At 40.4% G+C, this 21,319-nt stretch overlaps 1 protein-coding gene across 1 annotated transcript in view; it reads right to left on the minus strand.

Annotated features, from left to right (window-relative positions):
* The window catches only part of MRPS5 (mitochondrial ribosomal protein S5), a 1,175,798-nt gene extending 1,154,509 nt beyond the window's left edge, over positions 1-21,289 (minus strand). Inside the window, exons 1-2 of the mRNA XM_064446598.1 lie at positions 21,179-21,289; positions 8,637-8,774 (exon numbers count right to left, since the gene is read on the minus strand). Coding sequence (XP_064302668.1) covers positions 8,637-8,774; positions 21,179-21,245 — 205 coding nt within the window. The 5' untranslated portion in view covers positions 21,246-21,289. The remainder of the gene's footprint in view (positions 1-8,636; positions 8,775-21,178) is intronic.
* Between the last annotated feature and the right edge of the window lie 30 nt (positions 21,290-21,319).

Consider the following 21,319-nt stretch of genomic DNA (forward strand, 5'->3'; position numbering starts at 1 on the left):
ACTCCAACCTCTAGCTCAAGCATGGCTACCTCAAGCTGGCTCAGTTTTTCTATCATGAAGTGCTCCTAAAATATCAATTAGCTAAATAAATCTCATTTATGCACCTGAAGAAGCAAATTGATTTACAATTATAATCAGGTTGCCAAGAGACCACCTGCACAAAAAACCTAGCCTAGAATTCCTGTAACAGAACTGGGAGGAGAACAAGATTTTTCTGAGCCAACTCATGTAAGCAGAAAAAATTCCTTACGTTCCATGTTAGGGAAGCAAAGAATAAAAAACAGTGCCTTCACTCTCAAAACTTCAGAGCCAAGGTGAGAACAGTAACCTAAGCCTGTGTCTATAATAAAAATTTCAATACTCAGGCAACCACTGGTATGACTGCCACAGCAAAACTTCCAGTGGCAACATATGCTAGAAGAGCTTTTCAACATCAAATTCTAGGTTCCCTATTAAGGCATCTATTCCCTAATAAGGCATATAAGATGCATATACAGGTTGCAGCTTACAGAACACAACTACAGTACAAAAATCACCTAAGCTGAAAACTAATAGTAATATGTAAAAAGCCTATTTTCCACATAAATTAGGCCTACAAAGACAAAAATCACAATGAAGTAGAAACAAAAAAAACCAAGAACCAGTGTAAGTTAAAGAGACTCCAGGTTTTTAATGAACTCATAGCCATCAATAAGACTGGAAGAACAACAGAAGTAGCTTCTTTTTTTACTCCTTTGCAAGCACATTCTGAAATAGTATCTATTAAAGAACTGAGCTTAAAGCTTTTCTCTCTATCAGTCAACAACAAACAATCAGGTCATTAAGTTACCCAAAGTTAAAAACAGATGAGAAGATTTTTGTATTTTATACAACTAACACTTAGAATTCTTAATTCAAATTAATGCTAAATCTATTTTGGTTTAAAGGAAACTTCCTTGAAGGACTCGAGGTATTCCACTACTATGAATTTCCAGCTGTTTTAAAAATACACAAAAAATAATGACTGTAGAATGGCTTAAAAATAGTGTTTGTATTTAGCTATCCACAGCCAGCACAGCCGGATAAATGTAATATCTCACATACACTATCTGATGAAATAATTTTCACATTTAAAAGTTTGTATAAGAGAAATCTGAACTTCAGGTCAATTATAGCCTACCTCGTGGCTGCTCAAGGACAACATGGCAAGAAAAACTCATAGCAGTGATAGTTGCCAGCATAATGGGTGCTTGATCCAGCAGCTCCCTGAAGAAAGGCCAGGAAGAGTTTGCAAGGGGAGTGAGGTAGATGTAGCTGGCTCAGGACAGGAGAGAGAAGCCAAAGGAAGTGATGGTGATCCTTTCATCCAAAGGAAAGGGTCCTTTAACTTAATTCAGTAGTCAAGACACCCATCTGGAATCTGCAGACCCAAAAGCTACTTGATTTGCAGGACTTAAGTGCAAGGTCCTGCACCTGGGTCAGGGCAATCCCCAGTACCAATACAGGCTGGGGCATGAAGGGATTTAGAGCAGCCCTGCGGAGAAGGACTTGGGGGTACTGGTGGATGAAAAGCTAGACATGAGCTAGCAATGTGTGCTCACAGCCTAGACAGCCAACCATAACCTGGGCTGCATCAAAAGAAGCGTGGCAGCAGACAAAGGTGTTGCCCCAAAAACTTGGGTCTGTTACCTGGTGTGCATTGCCCAACTTACACATGGAGCCGAGGTATTTTCCTTTATTATGTAAATGCACAGATATGGGTGCAAGGTACAAACTAGCACACCATTGGCAGAAACTAACAGTTTTTTATACACAAGATATTTAATAATCCAATACATATTCATTATTATTCTGTTAAATGACTGGTTAAAATTCTTCACCTACCATGTAAATGACTATGCATGCCCACTATGATTTTGAGACTTTTACTTCCTTAACCTTTTGGGTTGGCAGGTTTCCTGAGTGGGTGGTCTTTGAGTCAGTAGTTGTGATCTCCCTCTGCCAGAATTACCTTTCCCCTAGTTTCACTTAAATTTGGCAACACTACATAGTCCTTCACAGCCATTAACAAAGCAGACTATCATTCACTTTGGGGCTTTTGTTCTACGACAGAGGTATATGCCACAGTATTGTTAGGGTAAAGTGAGATAAGTGAATCTTTATCAATATCAAAAGGAGGTGATTCTGCCCCTCTGCTCTGCGAGACCCTACCTGGAGTGCTTCGTCCAGCTCTGGAACCCTCAGCACAGGAAAGACATGGACCTGTTGGAGCAGGTCCAGGGCCATGAAAACGGCCAGAGGGGTGGAACACCCCTCCTATGAAGAAAGACTGAGAGACTTGGGGTGGTTTAGCTTGGAGAAGAAAAGGCTCCTGGGAGACCTTACAGCAGCCTTTCAATACTTACAGGGGGCTTATAAGAAAGATGTAGACAAACTTTTCAGCAGGGCCTGTAGCAGAAAGACAAGAGTCAATGGTTTTAAACTAATGGAGGGTAGATATAAGGAAATTTTTTTTACTATGAGGGTAATGAAACACTGGAAGAGGTTGCCCAGAGAGGTGGTAGATGCCCCATCCCTGGAAACATTCATGGTCAGGCTGGGCTGGGCTCTGAGCAAACTGATCTAGTTGAAGATGTCCCTGCTCCCTGCAGGGGGGTTGGACTAGTTGACCTTTAAAGGTCCCTTCCAACCCAATTTCTGCAAGAATATATGTCTGTCTGTTTTTTCACTAATTCCATTCCAAAAAAACACTCCCAAGAAGAGCTTTCTGTTTCCAGCCCCCTCCTCACTAGTATTTAAAAGATTCCTAGGACAGAGGCTGGCACAGAGCAGCCTACATGAACTACGCTAACCCTCGAGGATTTGACAACGAACTGCAATTTAAATTGCTTATGTCAGGAAAAGGAGTGCTCAACTGTATTTTTAAATCTGGGCCTTACCATGTCTTACTTTCCCTCTCAACAGTCTTATAAAAAATGTCTAATAACAATAACCTTAACTACACAGCATTTAAGATAAAGGTGCTAGGCAAAAATGTACACAGAGCAGTGTCTTAAGAGTAAAACCTACAACTCACTGCAGTGGCTGAACATGAATCAAACATGAAGCAAATTATTTAGATGTCACTTTCAATTGCACATGTGAACATTTAATTTCAAGTGCAATACTTACTAGTGGCTGGAGGCAACCTCACAATTACATTAAATACTTAATTCCAAAATGGAAATGAACCATCCAAAACAAAGATGGAGTCTGATTTTATATCCCTTCATAAACTTTAACTGAACTCATATACTGTTCAGAGACTGTCAACTCAGTCCATATCACCAGTTATTCCCGACAAGTTATGCTTCTGATATAGCATTTTCTGTTAGTTTTACAAATGGAATCTTGAATTCAAGACTCACTCAGCCTGGTTAAAGATACTTACGGAAACTATTTAATTATTTTAATAGGTTGAATCCTCTCCTCCACAATTCAAAAGGGAATACTGTGCAGATGATAATACTAATAGATTTTTTTTATGAGAGAAAAGTGGAACAATGGCATACTAATATTGGATGGATTACTTATAATAGGCAAGATTCTGAAGCAGTTTCGTCAAAATCAGTGCATTCATCCCAAATTAGAACTGCCCTTGCTACTTCCTTTATATCCAAACTGCGACTGTCTGCCATTATGTGACATAACCATTTCTTGACTCCCTGTCTAATCCCAGTCTGCAAGCAGAAAAGCATGGACCCATAAGAAATGAGATATAGTGCTGGATTACTCTCAAGTTTCCTAAATGACCACGCTCAAAATATCTTCTTCAACTGCAAAAGAGACCCCTTACATTCTAAATGGAAGTGTATAATGCATATCTGGTATTGAGTTCTGCTGAAAGAGAATGAGAAGATTAAAAACTCCCCTTCTCCCCCGAAGTGACAACTTAAAAAAGGGGCTGCTTTAGTAAAATATGTGTTCCTTTTCACAACTCTGCCTCAACCCTCTTAAGATATCTTCTGAGGATATGTTAGCTCTACAGCGCCTTTATTCAAACCTAGGAAGTAGTAAAGAATATAAAGCATTCAGTCTAGACAGCGCATTAATGAGTCAATTAATTTGGATGCAGGATGTATCTAACTGTGGAACTGCAAGAATCTGGACACTGAAAATGTCTGAGAAAGACAAGGTCTATTGCAAGGCCATAAAGAGGAACCTGAGGCCATGTAAGAGAAGTACCATGGGACAGATACAAGATAGTTTTAGATGAACTTCACTAACTAAAAATTAGAACTGCCCATACATGAAATGTTTCCACTGAAAATTTAAGCTCATTTCTACTTCTCACCGCTAGCTAGATTTTCAGAATACTGAAACCAGAAAAAAAACCCTCATCTACTACCAAACCTTCTGGCTTCTGTTTGGTTTTGCTAATACAAGGCTGAAGCTTTAGGCGCTACCTGCTTATTCATAGAAGTTTAATAATATCATAAAAAAATGCAAAAGTTCTTGTTATGTGGATTGCTGAACAGAATTAGTTTAGGCATGTCTGAAAACTTTTTGGCAGCAAAAAGATGTCTCTATAATATATTACTGCCATAGGATAGCATGCAAAAGTTTTGGGCAGCTTCCCCAAAACCAGAAACAGATCTATTGCATTATGATAGTACAACAAAACTTCTGGAGCTGGAATATATTATCCTGAAAGATGCATTCATACTGCTACACAGACACAGTGAAGAACTCAAACTAACGGCAAACCTTGAGCATGCTTTCGAAGTACACTTGGCATTAGGATTTCACATTTTTTAAAACTGGCAATTTAGCACAATGCCAGCAGGAAATTGCAGACACAGGATTTTCAGGTTAATCACAATTCAAATCCTGAATAAATCCAGCTACAAACCCAGTCATTAACAGACTAAAAATTTGTTAGTTTAAACAAAGAACCAAAACTGCTGTAAATTATCCTGACAAACATCTGAGAAATTTTATTTTTTCTTCATAACCTCTTATTAAAAACCCAGGACCTTAAGTTAGATGATAATGCTGTTGTAAATGCTACTATCTTTTGAAGGTTGCTTTGACTATTAAAGCTTTAATTCACAGCTTTTTTTTAATAAACAATAATTATTACAAAGCTGGCCTCAGCGTCACCAGATGGATATGGAAAACAGAGATTTCAGTGAGGTTTGAAAGCTAAACACCATTGTCCTGGTTCATTTCCTCAAAACATAATAAAAACCAGAGGCCAAGTGCCTTCACAAAAGTTACACTGAACAGTAACAAATTAAAACCCAATAAAATAGCCCCCCCTCCCATTAAGTACAATTAAGGCATTTAGTACAATTAAGTACAAGTAAGGCATTTAATATTCACTCCCCTTTTTCTGACTAAAGCCAATTAGCCAACTATTCTTCAATGCCTTTGTAAAAGGAAAAAAAGAAAAAAAAGCAAGCTGTTGTATATTTGGAGGTCTTTACATCCTTAATACTGAAACATCAAAACTCTTCATATGTTACTACTGACAATGAAAAGTGGTAGCTCAGTAATTATTTACCTGGAGTGCTCAATTCTTTAAAAATGAAAAAAAAATATCATATTTTCACTCTGACTCTTAAATTAGGAATGGCAGAAGAATTGAATAATTTAATCCAAAGAAAACTCACATAGGACTAAAAAAATTTAATATAAGATATAATTAAGGAGCAGGCTTTCAGGAACTGGTGTTTCCAACATAGAACACAAACACAGATTTATACTGAGTACAATTGCTTCCATAAGCAAATCAAAGCCTCTACAGACAAAATGTATTACTCTGAGTATGATTTTTATATTGTCGGTCTAAATGATTCTCCCTTGATTGTAACAATCTAGTTCTATAACCTCTGAAAAACCATCATATTCCTTATTCTGTATTCTAACCTAAGAAGAAACATCACCTAGCAACACAGAAATTAGGTTCTCTTCATTTCTTCCCAAGGACTACTAATGGATTTTCAATACTGTGAGTAGGAAAGCTTAATTTTTATATAGTCTCAGTGTCAAATAAAAGTTCTTTATTCTCACATACGCTTGGATACACAACGAATGTTGAGAAAATTGTGCTTGCTGGTTTGGACAATCGTGGTCAAAGATAACTCCTATGGCTGGGAGACAGCCAAATCATTTCAGTATTCATGGCACATCTGTGTGCCTCTTGTTGCCTTCAGGAATGACAGCCCATATACTTCAACCCAATTCTGTGGCTATCGAATTTAGATGGTCTATATCCCACATTTTCCTCACCTACAGGCCAGATAGATACATACTTGTTCCATTAAACATACAGCACTTCCTATCAGTGTTTCTGAACAACTGAAGCTCAAGCATCTGTTCAGAAAGTCTGGACTGGTGGGGTTTCCCCAGTGTGTGTGCCTGCACGTAAGAGCACATAAATGTACTGAGAAGTACGGGAAACAGACCTGCCCTATCGCCTCAGATAAAAGTTGGACTGAAACAGGCACAAGCAACACATTATCTGCAAGTACCAGGTCTACTGAGACGCACTGAAAAAGGAGGTAAGACTTTTCAGAGGAAATTATTTATTTATTAAACATTATCTGAAAAACCTCAGGCCTTTCCACACCTCTAAATAAGCATGTGAAATTGTTAAGTAAATGGAAACTGAACTGCTTTCCATAGTGAGGAGGGTGGAAAGGGGAAAGGAGGGAGGAAGGAACAGAAGCTAAGCCTGGAATAACAAGATCATTTTATATTACTTCATGACAAACTCACTGAAATATGTCATTGGACAAGAATAAAATCCTGTGTTTGTTTCTGTTAGAGTTGCAGGAGACAGCTATCTGGGTAAGGATCACAGACTGCCTAGGATAACTGCAGTTCCTTCTATTTAAATGAGTTAAACTTGTTTAATAGTTAAGTTGAAGGTACAGATGACCCTACTACCAAGAGCATGTTAATGTGTTTAAAAGTATGATGGAAGAGAAGTAAACCTTCATTAAAGAGATAGAAAAGTATAGTCACCTTTCTCAGTCACAAAGGACTGTCATTTGGCTGACATTTTACCTGATAATTGTTTCACATAAAATGGTCATATCTGCGTTTTTAATGTTACCACTTCTGAAGCAACTGCACTGCTAGAGGATATGAGTGATTTATACTGTTAGTATCTACTTCGTTTGAATTTTAAAGATTTTGGGTTTGACTTCGGTAAAAGAAACTCTTCTTAGAATAACTGTACTTTGAAATACGAAACCTTCAGTCTTCCAAACCTGATGACTACCGTCTCTGCTGAATACATAAAGGAGGTATACTTAAATACTTCCAAGCTGTTACATCTTATTAATTAAGCCAGTAGTTTTAGGTAGTTTGCCTAAATACAACCTGTTTAAAATTTTATTAAGTCAAACAATGATGTGATCACAACAAGCATTTTTAATTCAGTCATCTTACAAACATTTTTAATTAAGTCATTTAACAAGACAGCTGGCAAAATTCCTGGTGAAACAGACCTCATCTAGACTTTATGAATACGAATGTAAACATAATTAAGGAAACATCTAACCTACAAAATGTAATCACATTGCAATCACTTGCAGCACTATATTTTAAATTTAAGATAAACAAAATAACAACAGTGATTAGCTCCTTACACATTCTTACCTTGTGACTGCTTCGGTGCCTAAGAAAAAGTTGTGAATGAATTTTTCCTGCAGCTGGCACCCTTAGAAAACCTTTACCAGGCAGAGCCTCTTGTTCACACTGCAACCTTCTGCGGTCTTTTGAGACCTCTCTACCCTCAGTTGTTTGAAATCAGTCAATGGTCAAAGTTAACTGGGTAAGACAAACTGACAGCCAGCATGACTGCTTAAACCCCACTTCTTCAGCAAATGTAAAGAAAGCGAATACAGTATTCTGCCTCTCCACTGTTGAGAAAAATAGGATGGCACCACCATTTCTGAAAGCCTAATTTTGCAGAGCTCTTATAAACAGTCAAAAACTGTGACTCTCAAACTGCTGCCATTATGTCCTCCCTAGACTATGTTCTTACTATTCCTTCTCTTCCACTATGGGACAGGATAAGGAACTGCAAAACAAGTGGAATGGCTCCTCAGCTACCTCAGCTCACAGTCCCAAGAGTGAATTTAAACAGCCATCATTTCCCAATTATGTTAAGCATGTGTGTAATTCCTTTCAGGACTGGAGGAAAATACTGCAGCTGGCCAGACAATTAGCAGGACATTATCGACAGCCTTTGTTTAACACATTATTGCAGTTTAGTTATTTCATTTTGAGACAGCACACCTTGAACAGGTGAGCCTGTGGCTCAAAAATTATTTTGAACATAAACACACAATTTATGCTTTCAATAAAGCACTAGGAAACAGAGGGGAAGGTGTTTCCTCCTTCCATCCAATGAAATATATTAGATGGATTCACTGTAACATAAATGAAGCCCTTGCTTGCTATTAAAAGATGATAAACTGACATTGTTCATGCACTTCCGTCAATTGCTGTAGTTGCAACTATAATTTCAGGAGATATGTAACTCGCATAGATACAAACGGTTATAACACATAGATTTTCATGACTGTGTCTCTCCAGAGCAAAATTTTCTTTCCTACTTCTGGTTACTACAGATAATAATTTTAATCCAACTTGAGACTTACACGTATTGAAGAAACTGCTTTGTCTCCGTTGCTCAACTGTCACATTCCAGGGGGCAGAGATGGAACACCGTGTCTGGAAAGCCCACGCCAGGCTAGAATACGAACAGCAACTCCCTTTCACTGGCACAGAAGAAAACCCTGAGAATGAAGACAGAAAGGTGTTTATATACAGCACATTTTCTTCTTTAAAACAGCATTTCCTGAAAACATACATACCAGAAGAAAAAACTGTACTATTTACTCATACAGCTTACTTTCCAAAGCGAATCAGACTTGAACCTTCTGTCTTGAAGCATAAAGCAAGTTGCAGAAGGGGAAGAAATATTGCAATAGAAAGCATCACAAGGAAAAGAAGGGTAGAAGGCTTCTAATATTGCTGATACAGTGAGAATGCACCCTCAAAAAGTAGAAATATTATTCTAGCAGAAAAACATGCAATAATTTTCCTGGACACAATCAAAAGTGATAAATATATACATCATTAAATACTACATGCTATGAAAACCAAATCTGAAATCAGCCCAATGATCCTGTTCAATATCTTGCTTAATGATCTGGAACGTGGGGCAGAGTGTACCCTCAGCAACTTTGCTGACAATACAAAACAGGGAGGACTGGCTGATACGCCAGAGGGTCGTGCTGCCATCCAGAGGAACCTTGACAGGCTGGAGAAATGGGCTGACAGGAACATTATGAAGTTCAACAAAGTCAAGTGCAAAGTCGTGCACCCAGGGAGGAGCCACATACACCAATACATCCTAGGGGCTGAACGGCTGGATAGCAGCTTGGCAGAAAAGGACCTGGGGGATCCTGGCGGCCACCAAGATGACCATGAGCCAGAAATGTGCCCTTGCAGCAAAAAAGGCCAACAGCATCCTGGGCTGCGTTAGGTGGACCGTTGCCCTCTGTACTGAGCACTGGTGAGACACACCTGGAGCACCGCGTCCAGTTCTGGGCTCCCCAGTACAAGAGGCGTGGACATACTGTAGAATTGGACATTAGGAAAAGGTTCTTCACTCAGAGGGTGGTTGGTCACTTGAACAGGCTCCCCACAGAAATGGTCAGGGCATCAAGCTTGTCAGTGTTCAAGGAGTGTCTGGATGACACTTTTAGTCATGTGGTTTAGTTTTAGGTAGTCCTGCAAAGAGCAGGGAATTGGACTTGATGATCCTTATGGGTCCTTTCCAACTTCAGATATTGTATGTTTCTATGAGAAAGTCCAGTGAAGGGTTACAAAGATGATTGAGGGATTGGAGCATTTCTCATAAAAGGAGAGTCTGAGAGAGCTGGGACCATTTAGTGTGGAGAAAAGCATGCTCAGGAGGGATCTTACCTGTGTATATAAATATCTGAAGGGAGGGTATAAAGAAGACTGAGCCAGGCTCCTCTCATTGGTGCCCAGTGAGAGGACAAGAGGCAATAGGCGTAAATTTAAAAACAAAAAATCCCATCTGAATATAAGAAAACTTTTTTTTTTTTCCTCTCCGCTGAACATGGTCCTGGGTAATCTACTCTAGTTGACCCTGCTTTGAGCAGGGAAGGTGAACTAGATGATCTCCAGAGGCTTCCAACCTCAACTATTCTGTGATTCTGCAAATTCGTGAACCTGACTTACTCTGGCACCTTGAAAGGAGAATGTACCTCCAGAAGTACCTTCCTCATGGCCCTCTGGATTTGATATTACAAGCTAGCCAGTTACACATGCTCTTATCTCCAGAACAGATTACTTCAATATAGCATACATGGTGGTGCATTTCTGCCAGGTGGCTCAGCTAACGTAGACATGTTGCTATTCTGTTAGCCAAAGGGAGCATGTTATAACTGCTAAGGCTCAGGTGCTTACCTACAACAATGAAAGCAAGATATACTTTCTTTTATTGACCAGCAGAGGGGTGGTTCTGAAGAATCCAAGTAAGGAATCCATATTTTTCCTACTTACATAATCAATCAATCCAAACAGTGTGCATATTCAACAAACTAAAAAGGGCTATACTGTCCTGAAATCAATTATTCAACATGATATTTGGAAAACTGTAATAGAATTTTAAAAAATTTAAATTCTACCTCTTCCTAAACTACATCTAAATTCAATCTTTCCAGCTAGATTTTAAAAGCAGAACATAAGCACGATTTTTGTCATGTTCTATTACCATCCAGTATCAACAAAAGAACAATACATCATAGGAGTAACTGAAACATGGTAGGACACCTCAAACGACTGGGGGATCGCAATGGACAGTTACAAGCTCTTTCATAAGGACAGGCAAGGTAGAAGAGGTGGAGGAGTTGCACTCTACATCAAGGAACACCTTGAATGTATTGAAGTCAACTATGGTGATTGCAACTGCTCTTTCGAATGCCGCTGGGTTAAAGTCAAAGGGGTCATCTCCAAGCAGGACCTCACAGAGGGCATCTGCTATCGACCTCCTAACCATGTTGACGAAGCCGACGAAGTGATATTTGGGGCACTAAAGCAAGCTTCTGGCCAACAGAACCTGGTCCTGATGGGGGACTTCAACTACCCAGACATCTGCTGGAAGAACAATAGGGCAGCTTGCATGTCATCCACCAAGTTCCTGGAATGTATAGAGGAATGTTTCCTGATACAAATGTCAGATGTGCCAGCCAGGAAGGAGGCACTGCTGGACTTGCTATTCACAAACCAAGAAAGCCTGCTCTGTAATATCTTGGTTAGTGACAGCCTTGGCTGCAGTGACCACAATATTGTGGAGTTTGGGATCCTGCTGAGTGTGCTGAAGGTCAGCTCTAAGACAAGGATTCTTGATTTTAGAAGAGCAAACTTCAGTGCACTCAGGGCTCACTTGGGAGGGATTCGATGGGAGGCTTCCATGGAATACAAAGGAGCTAGTGAGTGCTGGGAATTCTTCAAGAACTCTCTATTGGAAGCACAAAGCCAATTTATCCCCTTCAAAGGAAAAGGAAGTAAGCGGAGCAAGAGGCCCCCATGGCTCAACCATGACTTCCTGGGTCTACTCAAATCCAAAAGGGAAGCACACCAGAAATGGAGAAGTGGAGGATTATCCGCTGAGAACTACAAGGGCATAGCCAGAGAGTGCAGAAATGCAGTCAGAAAAGCAAAAGCCCAATTTGAATTGAAACTGGCTGTAGACATAAAAAATAACAAGAAAGGGTTCTTCAGACATGTCAACCACAAGCAGAAAAAGAAGGAAAACATAGGCCCACTGTTAAACAGAAAAGGACAATCAATCACCAATGATGCAGAAAAGGCAGAGGTCCTCAACACCTTCTTCACCTCAGTCTTTACCAGCACTGTAGGGTCCCAGGCTTTGGGAACAAAATTGCCGATTGACCCAAACACCAACCCACTATCAGTGAAGGAAGAGTTAGTATATGAATTACTACACGAGCTTGACCCACACATGGGCCCTGATGACATTCACCCGAGGGTGTTGAGAGCGCTTGCTGACATCATCACAAGGCCGCTCTCCATAATCTTTGAGAAGTCATGGAGAACGGGGGATGTCCCGGAGGATGGCAAATGTTACCCCTACCTACAAGAAGGGCTCGAGGGAGGATCCGGGTAACTATAGGCTCATTAGCCTTACTTCAAACCCTGGGAAAGTTATTGAACGAATCCTCCTCAGGGCCATCACAAGTCAATTGAAGCACGTGATTGGGAAAAGCCATTGTGGCTTCACTAAAGGCAGATCATGCTTGACAAACCTGGTGGCCTTCTACGACAAAGTGACTTGCCTGGTTGACATGGGGCAGGCGGTGGACATTGTTTACCTGGACTTCTCCAAAGCCTTTGATATGGTCCCCCACAGTCTCCTCCTGGAGAAATTGATGTGTTACGGTCTAGACAAGTGGTCTGTGCAGTGGGTGGGGAACTGGCTGACAGGCCGCACCCAAAGGGTGGTGGTAAATAGCTCTTTCTCAAACTGGCAACCTGTCACTAGTGGGGTCCCCCAGGGATCGATACTGGGCCCAATGTTATTCAACATCTTCATAAGTGCTCTGGATAACGGCATCAAGTGTAGCCTGATGAAGTCTGCAGATGACACCAAGTTGAGTGGGGAAGTAGACACTCCAGAAGGGAGAGCTGCTCTGCAGGGAGATCTGGATAGGCTGGAAGAGTGGGCCAGCAAGAACCTTATGAAGTTCAACAAGGAAAAGTATAAGATCATGCACCTGGGAAAACATAATCTGGGAACGCAGCACAGACTGGGATCCACCTGGCTGGAGAGCAGCTCTGTGGAAAGGGACCTGGGGGTCCTGGTGGAGAGGAAGCTCAACATGAGCGAACAGTGTGCTGCTGCGGCCCAGAAGGCCAACATGATACTGGGTTGCATCAAAAAGGGCATTGCCAGCAGAGAGAAAGAAGTCATTATCCCACTCTACTCAGCGCTTGGCAGGCCACACCTGGAGCACTGTGTACAGTTCTGGTCCCCTCTATACAAAAAGGATGTGGACAGGCTGGAAGGGGACCAGAGAAAGGCCACCAAGATGATCAGAGGACTGGGAAGTCTGCCATACGAGGATAGGCTGGGAGAACTGGGTTTGTTCAGCCTTGAGAAAAGGAGGCTTAGAGGGAATCTCATCACCATGTACCAGTACTTAAGGGGTAGTTACAAAGAAGATGGAGACTCCCTTTTTACACAGAGTCACATGGAGAGGACAAGGGGGAATGGACACAAGCTGCTCTTGGGGAGATTCTGACTGGACACGAGAGGAAAATTTTTCACACTGAGGACAGTCAACCATTGGAATAATCTCCCCAGGGAAGTGGTTGACTCTGCCACATTGGATACTTTCAAGAGTCATCTGGACAGAGTGCTGGGCCATCTTGTCTAGACTGTGCTCTTGCTAGGAAGGTTGGACTAGATGATCTCTGAGGTCCCTTCCAACCTGTGATTCTGTGAATACATTTTTTGAAGTCAGCTCTTTCTAGGCAAATAACAATCAGTTCAGTTAACTGGGGTAACATAGCAGGAAGTTCTAAAAAGTTCCTTCGAAAGTAGCCTTAAAAGGTGAATTTATTGTCATTTATTTCTACGAAAAGTTAAAGTTGACAATAAAACTCCATTATGAAAATTTTGTGAAAAACTATTAATTTTCACAAAATAAAAAGCAGCCTAGAGAAAAAAAAAGGCAGCAAAAAATAGGAATAGAAGATTCTTAACTATCTGGTTAAATTCACAGAGAATGCAGAACATATCAGTTAGTCATAGTATGAGACACATAGAATATGCTACTCACTACCCAAACACTTCCTTTTACTTCAAACTGCTACTGAACTAGCAGCCTCTCCTAATACGAACTACATAGTGTTAATAACTCTATAAACACTCAAGTTTTGACTTGTTTTGTTTTTAATATGCATTTAATGACAAACTGTTAATCTAAAAGATTAAATTAACAGCTCATCTGAGAATAATTTTCACTAAAATTATGTGAGGTATTTATCTTTTGGAATGGCATGCAATTAAAGAATTTATTTTTTTAAAAAATAACATCGTGTATCTACAACTAATTTAAAATTGCACTGTGTGGCAGTATTTATAATTTCCCTTGTTGCACCCTTTAATTGCCTACAGCTGGAAATTGCCTCAAAATAACTTGCAAAATCTAATTCCACCTTCTTCATGCACTTATGTATTTTTTCATACCTCAAACATGACTTGAAGTGGCACACTTCACATACTTCCTGTTGGCCTATAAATGATCTTTTCACATACATAAGCCCATCTACTGATAATTTCCTTGAATAAGCTTCTTTTAATACAAAGACATAACAACTCCTAGGTCTTAATACTTTTTTGAGAAAAATGAGAAAAAAAAATCTGGACATTTATGTACAGATGCACTGGTTCAGGCTAGTGCCCTAAGCAGCTCAGTATGCTGTCTCCACCAAGCACTACAAACAGCTGCCTACAGAAGAGTAAAAAGTGAGCAAATATGTACAATACTGTCCTCTGCAGTTTCTCAGTCTCTGACTATTTTCAGTAGAGGTGATATCCTCAGAACCATGTAAACATCTTGCATCCACAACATTCCTTGGTAAGGAGTTCCACACACCTACTACTGACCACATAATGAACGAGGTGCTTTTTATTATTCTTATTTTCAGCCTGCCTTTTATTAGTTCCATGGCATAGTTATCAGGTCAGAAGAGAAAGTCAATTCCTATCCACTCCACATGTGATCTAGCAGACTTCTCATACTTCTCCAGGAAGCCTTTTCAAGACTGAGGAGTTCCAGCCTACTCAGCTATCGCTATAGTAATCATGGTGACCCTCCTCCCCTTTGAACCAGTCTTCTCCAGTTGTGATTTAGTCTTTTGGATATGAAGGGATTTAGAACTTCATCACCTTATATTTATCTACATTGTAATTAATTCACCATTTTATTGCCCATTCACTCACGTCCAGTCAGCATTTCTTTTCTACTTTAAATAACTTGATACCATCACCAAAATGAACTACCTTGCTGCTGAACCCCTTTTCCAGTGAGCTTATGAACATGCAAACTAGTACAGCTGCTTATGGAATTCCACTGGTGATCTCCATCTGACAAAAGAGCTCCAACACTCATCCCTACCTTTCAGTGAATTATTTAAACATACCACGACCTCCTCTCATATGCCGCATCTGCTGAACTTCTTAAAAGTCTGTGGTGAGGAACTCTGCTAAAAGCTATTTGGAAACTATGCATGTAGTGCATTAACTGGATCACCGTTATCCTACTGACTCTCTCAGACAAACCAGCAAACACACCCAAGCTCCAACAGATTTGTAAGGTTGAGTTTTCCATTACTAAAGGCATGCATAATATTTTTATCAAGCTTTTTTTAAAAGATTGGTGCCATTTTTACCACCTTCCACCCTTCAGGTACCAAATCAATTTCAAAGGGGAGGTTACACACTCTTATTAGTAATTCATCTTTTTCATCCTGGAGTTCTCTTAGAATTCTTTTGTGAATAGTTTCTGATTCTGCTAACGATCATCCTGCAGATTTGTCCCATAACCTCTTTCACAGTTATTTTAATTTCAGAAATATCCGCTAGCTCTTACCACCATCACCACCAAGGGGTACCATACGGAAATCTCTTGTTTCTTTTTCCAGTGAATAATGATGCAAAGAATCAATTTAGCTTTTCTGCCTTGCCATTGCTGAGCGCCCCTCTTATATCCTGTTTGTTAAACTGGCTCTACAGACATTCACTTTGAGTTATCTACTGAAGCAACATTTTATTAGCTAAAATGAGATAAATAACTGGTCGAGATTCAGAACATCAGGAACACCACTAACTGTCTGGGCCAGGCTCAAACGTACATCAAAATGTTACAGTGAGAAAGTCATTGCTTTGTTTGAATTGGTCCTCTGGACTTCTAGCATGGGAGGTGATGGTTTCTTTCCCAGTTCTGTAATACAAAAGCATATTCTAAATTCTCTTCCTATGAAACAATACATTCATTTGGAAAATAAAGCATAAGACAGTATTAGACAGTTTACTTCATTAACAAAAATATTTGCAATGCAATTTTGTTTTGGTTGTTAGTTTCAGAAGATGGTAACCTCTTTTTTTTTTGCTAATGAAAGTAGGAGTAAAACAATGATGGAAATCTGAAAAAAGTCTATAAAGAGCCAATAAAACCAGAACAAAATGACAAGAGTAAGAAGAATCAAGAGGCAGTGGAATCAGATTAATAACTGCTGCAGAAATAAAATACTGACAGAATGGCTGGGGCACAGAAGAGGAAAAAAGTCAAATGTGAGACAAAGAAGCAGCCAAATAAACACTGGTGTGATAGAAAAAGGTCAGAAGATCTTCAACTGATCTCTAGATGTCTGGCAATCCAACATTATTTTAAAAAGGTACTATAATGAATTGTAATAGTCGGATATTGTAAAAGTTGTTAAAGCCCAGGGTGAGACTTCACTGAAACCAGTGACAAATCTCCTATTTTCTTTAAGGATTCAATCTCTTTGAAAGTGAGAGCAATTTATACTTTTAATACTGGCAGTGAGAGAATACCAGTTCTGAGCTGGCAATCAAAATTATATCTCTAGGAAAGCCTAGGGCTGTGTTGACCATATTCTGGACACTGGGAGATGAGACTGTTTTGGTCTCTGTATTGCAGCAGGGCAAAAGAGGGAGGAGGAAGACACAGCAAAAAAACCTCCCAAACCCACATGATTCCTGAAGTCTGAAACACCAAGTGCTGGTATTTAATAAAGTATACCCACACACTCCTCTACACATACTGCTACCAAGGGAACAGACACTTTGAAAGGAGAGCAAAGAATAAAATATTTATAGAATATAAACAGTTTTGAAATGTCACATCTCAGTAAAACAGCATTTTGACATGTAAGTACAGTACAGTTAATGCATAACATCCTCCATTCCCTACGCATGCTCCAAACATCCCTGATGGGACTTTTATTTAAAATTTAAAATGTCTCTTACAATAAGCTATTCAAAACTGAAAAGTTTGTAAAAGCAAGGCAGGTCATGAATGCTGGACTGATGTCTTGCCACCAGCAAAAGACATGTCAACAAAGCAAAACCCCCATGCTTACTATATTTAAGTCATGCTCTGCACTAACATTAACTCCCCAGTGATACTTACTTCCCTGCTACAAATGTTACAATTAAAACCCTGCACTGACTATGAAGTGTTGCCCTTTGCTAGCTAAATACAAAATTATATAGAAGTATAAATATAGATATATCCATAAAACCATTTCATTCTTCTCACAAGCTGCAACAGAAGAGTGAATCTCAAGACAGGTGGAAAAGTAAACCTAATGGGTTAACAGTCTAATTTCTGCAAACTTTAAATTCCTAATAGTTTTCTTTCTAACACTCACCCTCGTTCATATACAAGTCTACTACTTTAATATACCTGTTTCATTATAACTTTCCTAACCTTTATTTCAGCTACATACAGGTTTAACATGCCACTTTTAGGAGATTTATGCACAGGGTGCAGCATCTGTCACCACCTACAATGCCCAAAATTGACATGCATTGCCATTTGTTTGCTATATCACCTAACATTCTGAAAGATAGTAAGCATCCTGGACATCCACATATTTACCTTACAAGCGAATGCAGTGTTCAGCAAGCCTGAGTGCTAATTTTTTTTTTTTAAACAATTGGCAACAATTTAATAATCCCCTCTAGTCCTATAATTATTTTCCACAGGAATTAAATACTGAAAACTGTTCTTACTCAAGTTCCATAGCTGAGAGAAAGAAACACTGCATGAAGTTGGTTTCACCAGTAAGAACTGCATTGTAAAAAAAAACTTTTAAAAAGAGCCATCAAGATGCTTATTGTGTGGTTATAATTAGAACTTTGGAAAAATTGCCCAAGTATAGTTCCAGATATACCTATGGGAGGCTCTAAGCTGAAATAATCACAGCATTCTCAAAAGGCTTATGTACAAGGAAACAGAGATGTTCTGATTAAATTCCAGGTTGTAGTTCTGCAGATATCAAGCATTATTAACTTAGCCTCTAATGGGCAGTGAAGGGGTTTTTTTTTTGCCTGGTTTCTCTGTTTAACATTTTGCTTGCTGCTTTTTATTCAAATGAAACTGTTATGCACAGAAATAACGCACTCTATACAAACAATCACAACAGGGAAAACACTTCAAAATCATTACTATTTTTGTCACATCATCTCATAAGTGGTTAAGAAAGGCCCATGTAGTAATTAAATCTTTGCGCTGATACAAACTGCTTTTAAAAAAAATCCTCCAGCTACCCTGGAAAATTTTAGATGCAAAGAACTTAATTTCTCAAGCTAAAACCATGCATTCAAAAAATCACTGCACATGGAAAGGTTCACTATCTACCTGGGCTAAACACAGAACACAAAGGTAATCAAATGAGGAGGAGCTAGAGGGTCACACCTGAAAAGGCACAGATTATTTTAATAAATTATTTAGGAGCAGTTGCAGCCTTTTACTTTTCCTGGCCTAACTGCACAAAATTTTCTTCTTTAGGATATACTCTGTGACTAGACAGTAAAAATGTTTCCCTCCTCCAAGGGAACACCACTGGCCTGCTTTCAAACCTTCCCAAATGCTCAGTTTGGCTACAGAACTTCATTATAGACTGCCCTGAGGAAGAAGAGAGACCAGAAATTCATTAACTGCTTAAATTTTTTTTTTTTTAGGAGTGGAGGCAAGGAAGTTTTCAGAGGACTGTAGAAGCTAGAAAAAGCTAGAGAACTTTATTTTGCCTTTCATGGTGGAGGAGAAAGAAGGGACATCCTCTGATGAAAGCAAAAAACATGCCCAGCTTCCAGGTGTTCTAATACTAACCTCGAATACACTTTTACCAATGTAATCTGGCCTTTCTTCCCACCTCGGTCACCAGCTTTCCCTGAGAACACACAGGCATTAATTTAGTTCATCCTGACCTTTGCCTAGAACTTAAGTGCACACAAGCTACCTGGGCTGTATAAGGGATTCTGAGACAGGTTCACCAAGATTTTTTAGCAGGATGCATAGCTGATGGCATACAATTACTCCAACGACAGAAATCACTTTGGAGATAAAGTGAAAACAAAAGGAGACAGAAGGACATAGCATGTATCCCAAAGCTGTCTCCAGCGCTGCAGATTTCCCCCTGTAAGAAGTTCCCACAGTACACGTGTACTTTTCATCAGGACCCTTTTAGACTCCTCACTGGGTACATGCAGGCTAGCTGATAAGCATTTTGGATTCGTTAGGGGATGCCAACAATCCAGAGGAAAGCAAAGAGATGAAGAGAATTTTTTCCTGCTCCTACCAGTTGCTACCCAGGAGAACCTACCAAAGGGATTCACAGCTGCAAGGTCATAAGGACAACAGCCTGAGAAAAAGGGGAAAATATTGTCCCAAAGGCTCTGCAACAGTGCCAGGGCAGCTTGGGTGAAAGGGGACAGAACTGCTGAAAGGCAGGCAGGAAAGTTGCAAATGAAGGGTACTTAGCAATACAAAGGTTAAAGTGCCCCTGGCACTGCAGTAACTACACCTACACAGCCTTAAGTTTGTGTCAAAACCTCAGTAGTATTCACTGTTTATACAGTATACTGCTTAAACAGTATACACTGTATAATGAAAAGACTTAAATTTTCTCTAACGAGAAGGACGCAGGTAAAAAAAAATCTATATAAAAATTAACTATGTATTTAGAAAATGCCACCCAGCAAAAGTTTTCAGTTATACAGTATCATTTCTCCTTCACCAAAAGACAATTTTCTAGCCATAGCTTTTGAAGGAAAAATGCAAAGCCAACTCTGACCCTTCATGGAAAAGATATACATGCTCGCCTTTCCTCCTCAGTATACTTAAATGTATTATTTTTTCCAGTAGAGGTTAGAGTTTTGAAAAGTGACTGCAGAGGATTAAAATCCAGAAAGAAGTGGCTACTGAGGAATTCAGCAAGTCTAGAAAACAAATTTACATTCCTATCAATTAAAAATATCCAGGAAGACATAAGAGGAGAAGGGCAGAAAGAATGGGAAGAAAACAATACTTGAACTACAAAGCAAACCACCTCACTCCATTATCCTAAGGCCTACATTACTGCCCAAATTACTCTGATGGGATGAGTGATATAGGTTTGCAAAGGCACAGCTGGCCTGCCCCAAACCCGGTAAGGATGAGTGAGATCTGCATGCCTAAAGGCCATTTATGAAGTACATGTTTACTGCATGTGGAGAAACAAACATGGAAATTCATAAGTAGTGACAACAGCAACCCTGCCCACTAATGACAATGCAAGTGTAAAGCTAGTTATTTCACAAGGTATTAATCATAATTCCTGCCCTGGAGAAGAATAACACATGCAAGAGCAACTAGGTTCATGCTACCTAGCAAAATACAGGCTTTAAAAAAATATTTGTTTGGAAAATCCCATTGACATTGTTTAGATATAAAACAGAATTCACATCTAGCTCTTGTAGGACCCAGAGCGATTGAACAGACAAGAGAATATATGCGACTGTGGTGTGTTCTGATCCACGCACATACAGAGCAGCTCTTGCTTCTCCAAGGGTTGTTTTCGAGTTAATTACTTGCCATTTATTATTGTGCCACAGTAGCCATTGCTGAGTCTCACAGATGGAGCTGAGTCCAACAAACAGCAAAGCACTTTTTCCACACTGGAATTAATACAGTGGAGGGAAAAATCAGTGCAAGGGCTTATAAAATACAGCGCGCGTGTGTACAGACACCCACGTATGACGGCGACCAGCCGCCTCTGGCGCACAGACGCGCCCTCTCCCGCGCCCCCGGCAGCCCCGCCGCTATGACCCCAGAGCGGGCCGGCAGCTGGCCGCAAGGGGAACAGATTGCTCTCGCCACAGGGAGCTCTCACCGGCGCGAAGGCGGCCGGGACGCAGCACGCCCGCCCTCCCTGCACACACACGCAGGGCACCGCCTCCCGTGGGGACTGCCTGCACCGGCCCGCTGCCACGGGAGACGGGCCCACGAGCGGTTACCGCCTACCCCCCACCCCGAGGAGGCGCCCCCGGCACCGCGTCCTCCCCCATCACCTCGCCACGCCGCTCGGAAGGCGCCATAGCTGCACGCCCTGCCGATGACCGCCACAGCCGCCGCCATACCGGCCCCTTCCCCCACCACAGGCCACCGCGCTTAGCTGCCCTGCGCGCTGCCTGATGAGAAAGTGAAGGCAG

The sequence above is a fragment of the Phalacrocorax carbo genome, chromosome 3, assembly GCF_963921805.1.
Source record: "Phalacrocorax carbo chromosome 3, bPhaCar2.1, whole genome shotgun sequence".
Lineage (NCBI taxonomy): Eukaryota > Metazoa > Chordata > Aves > Suliformes > Phalacrocoracidae > Phalacrocorax > Phalacrocorax carbo.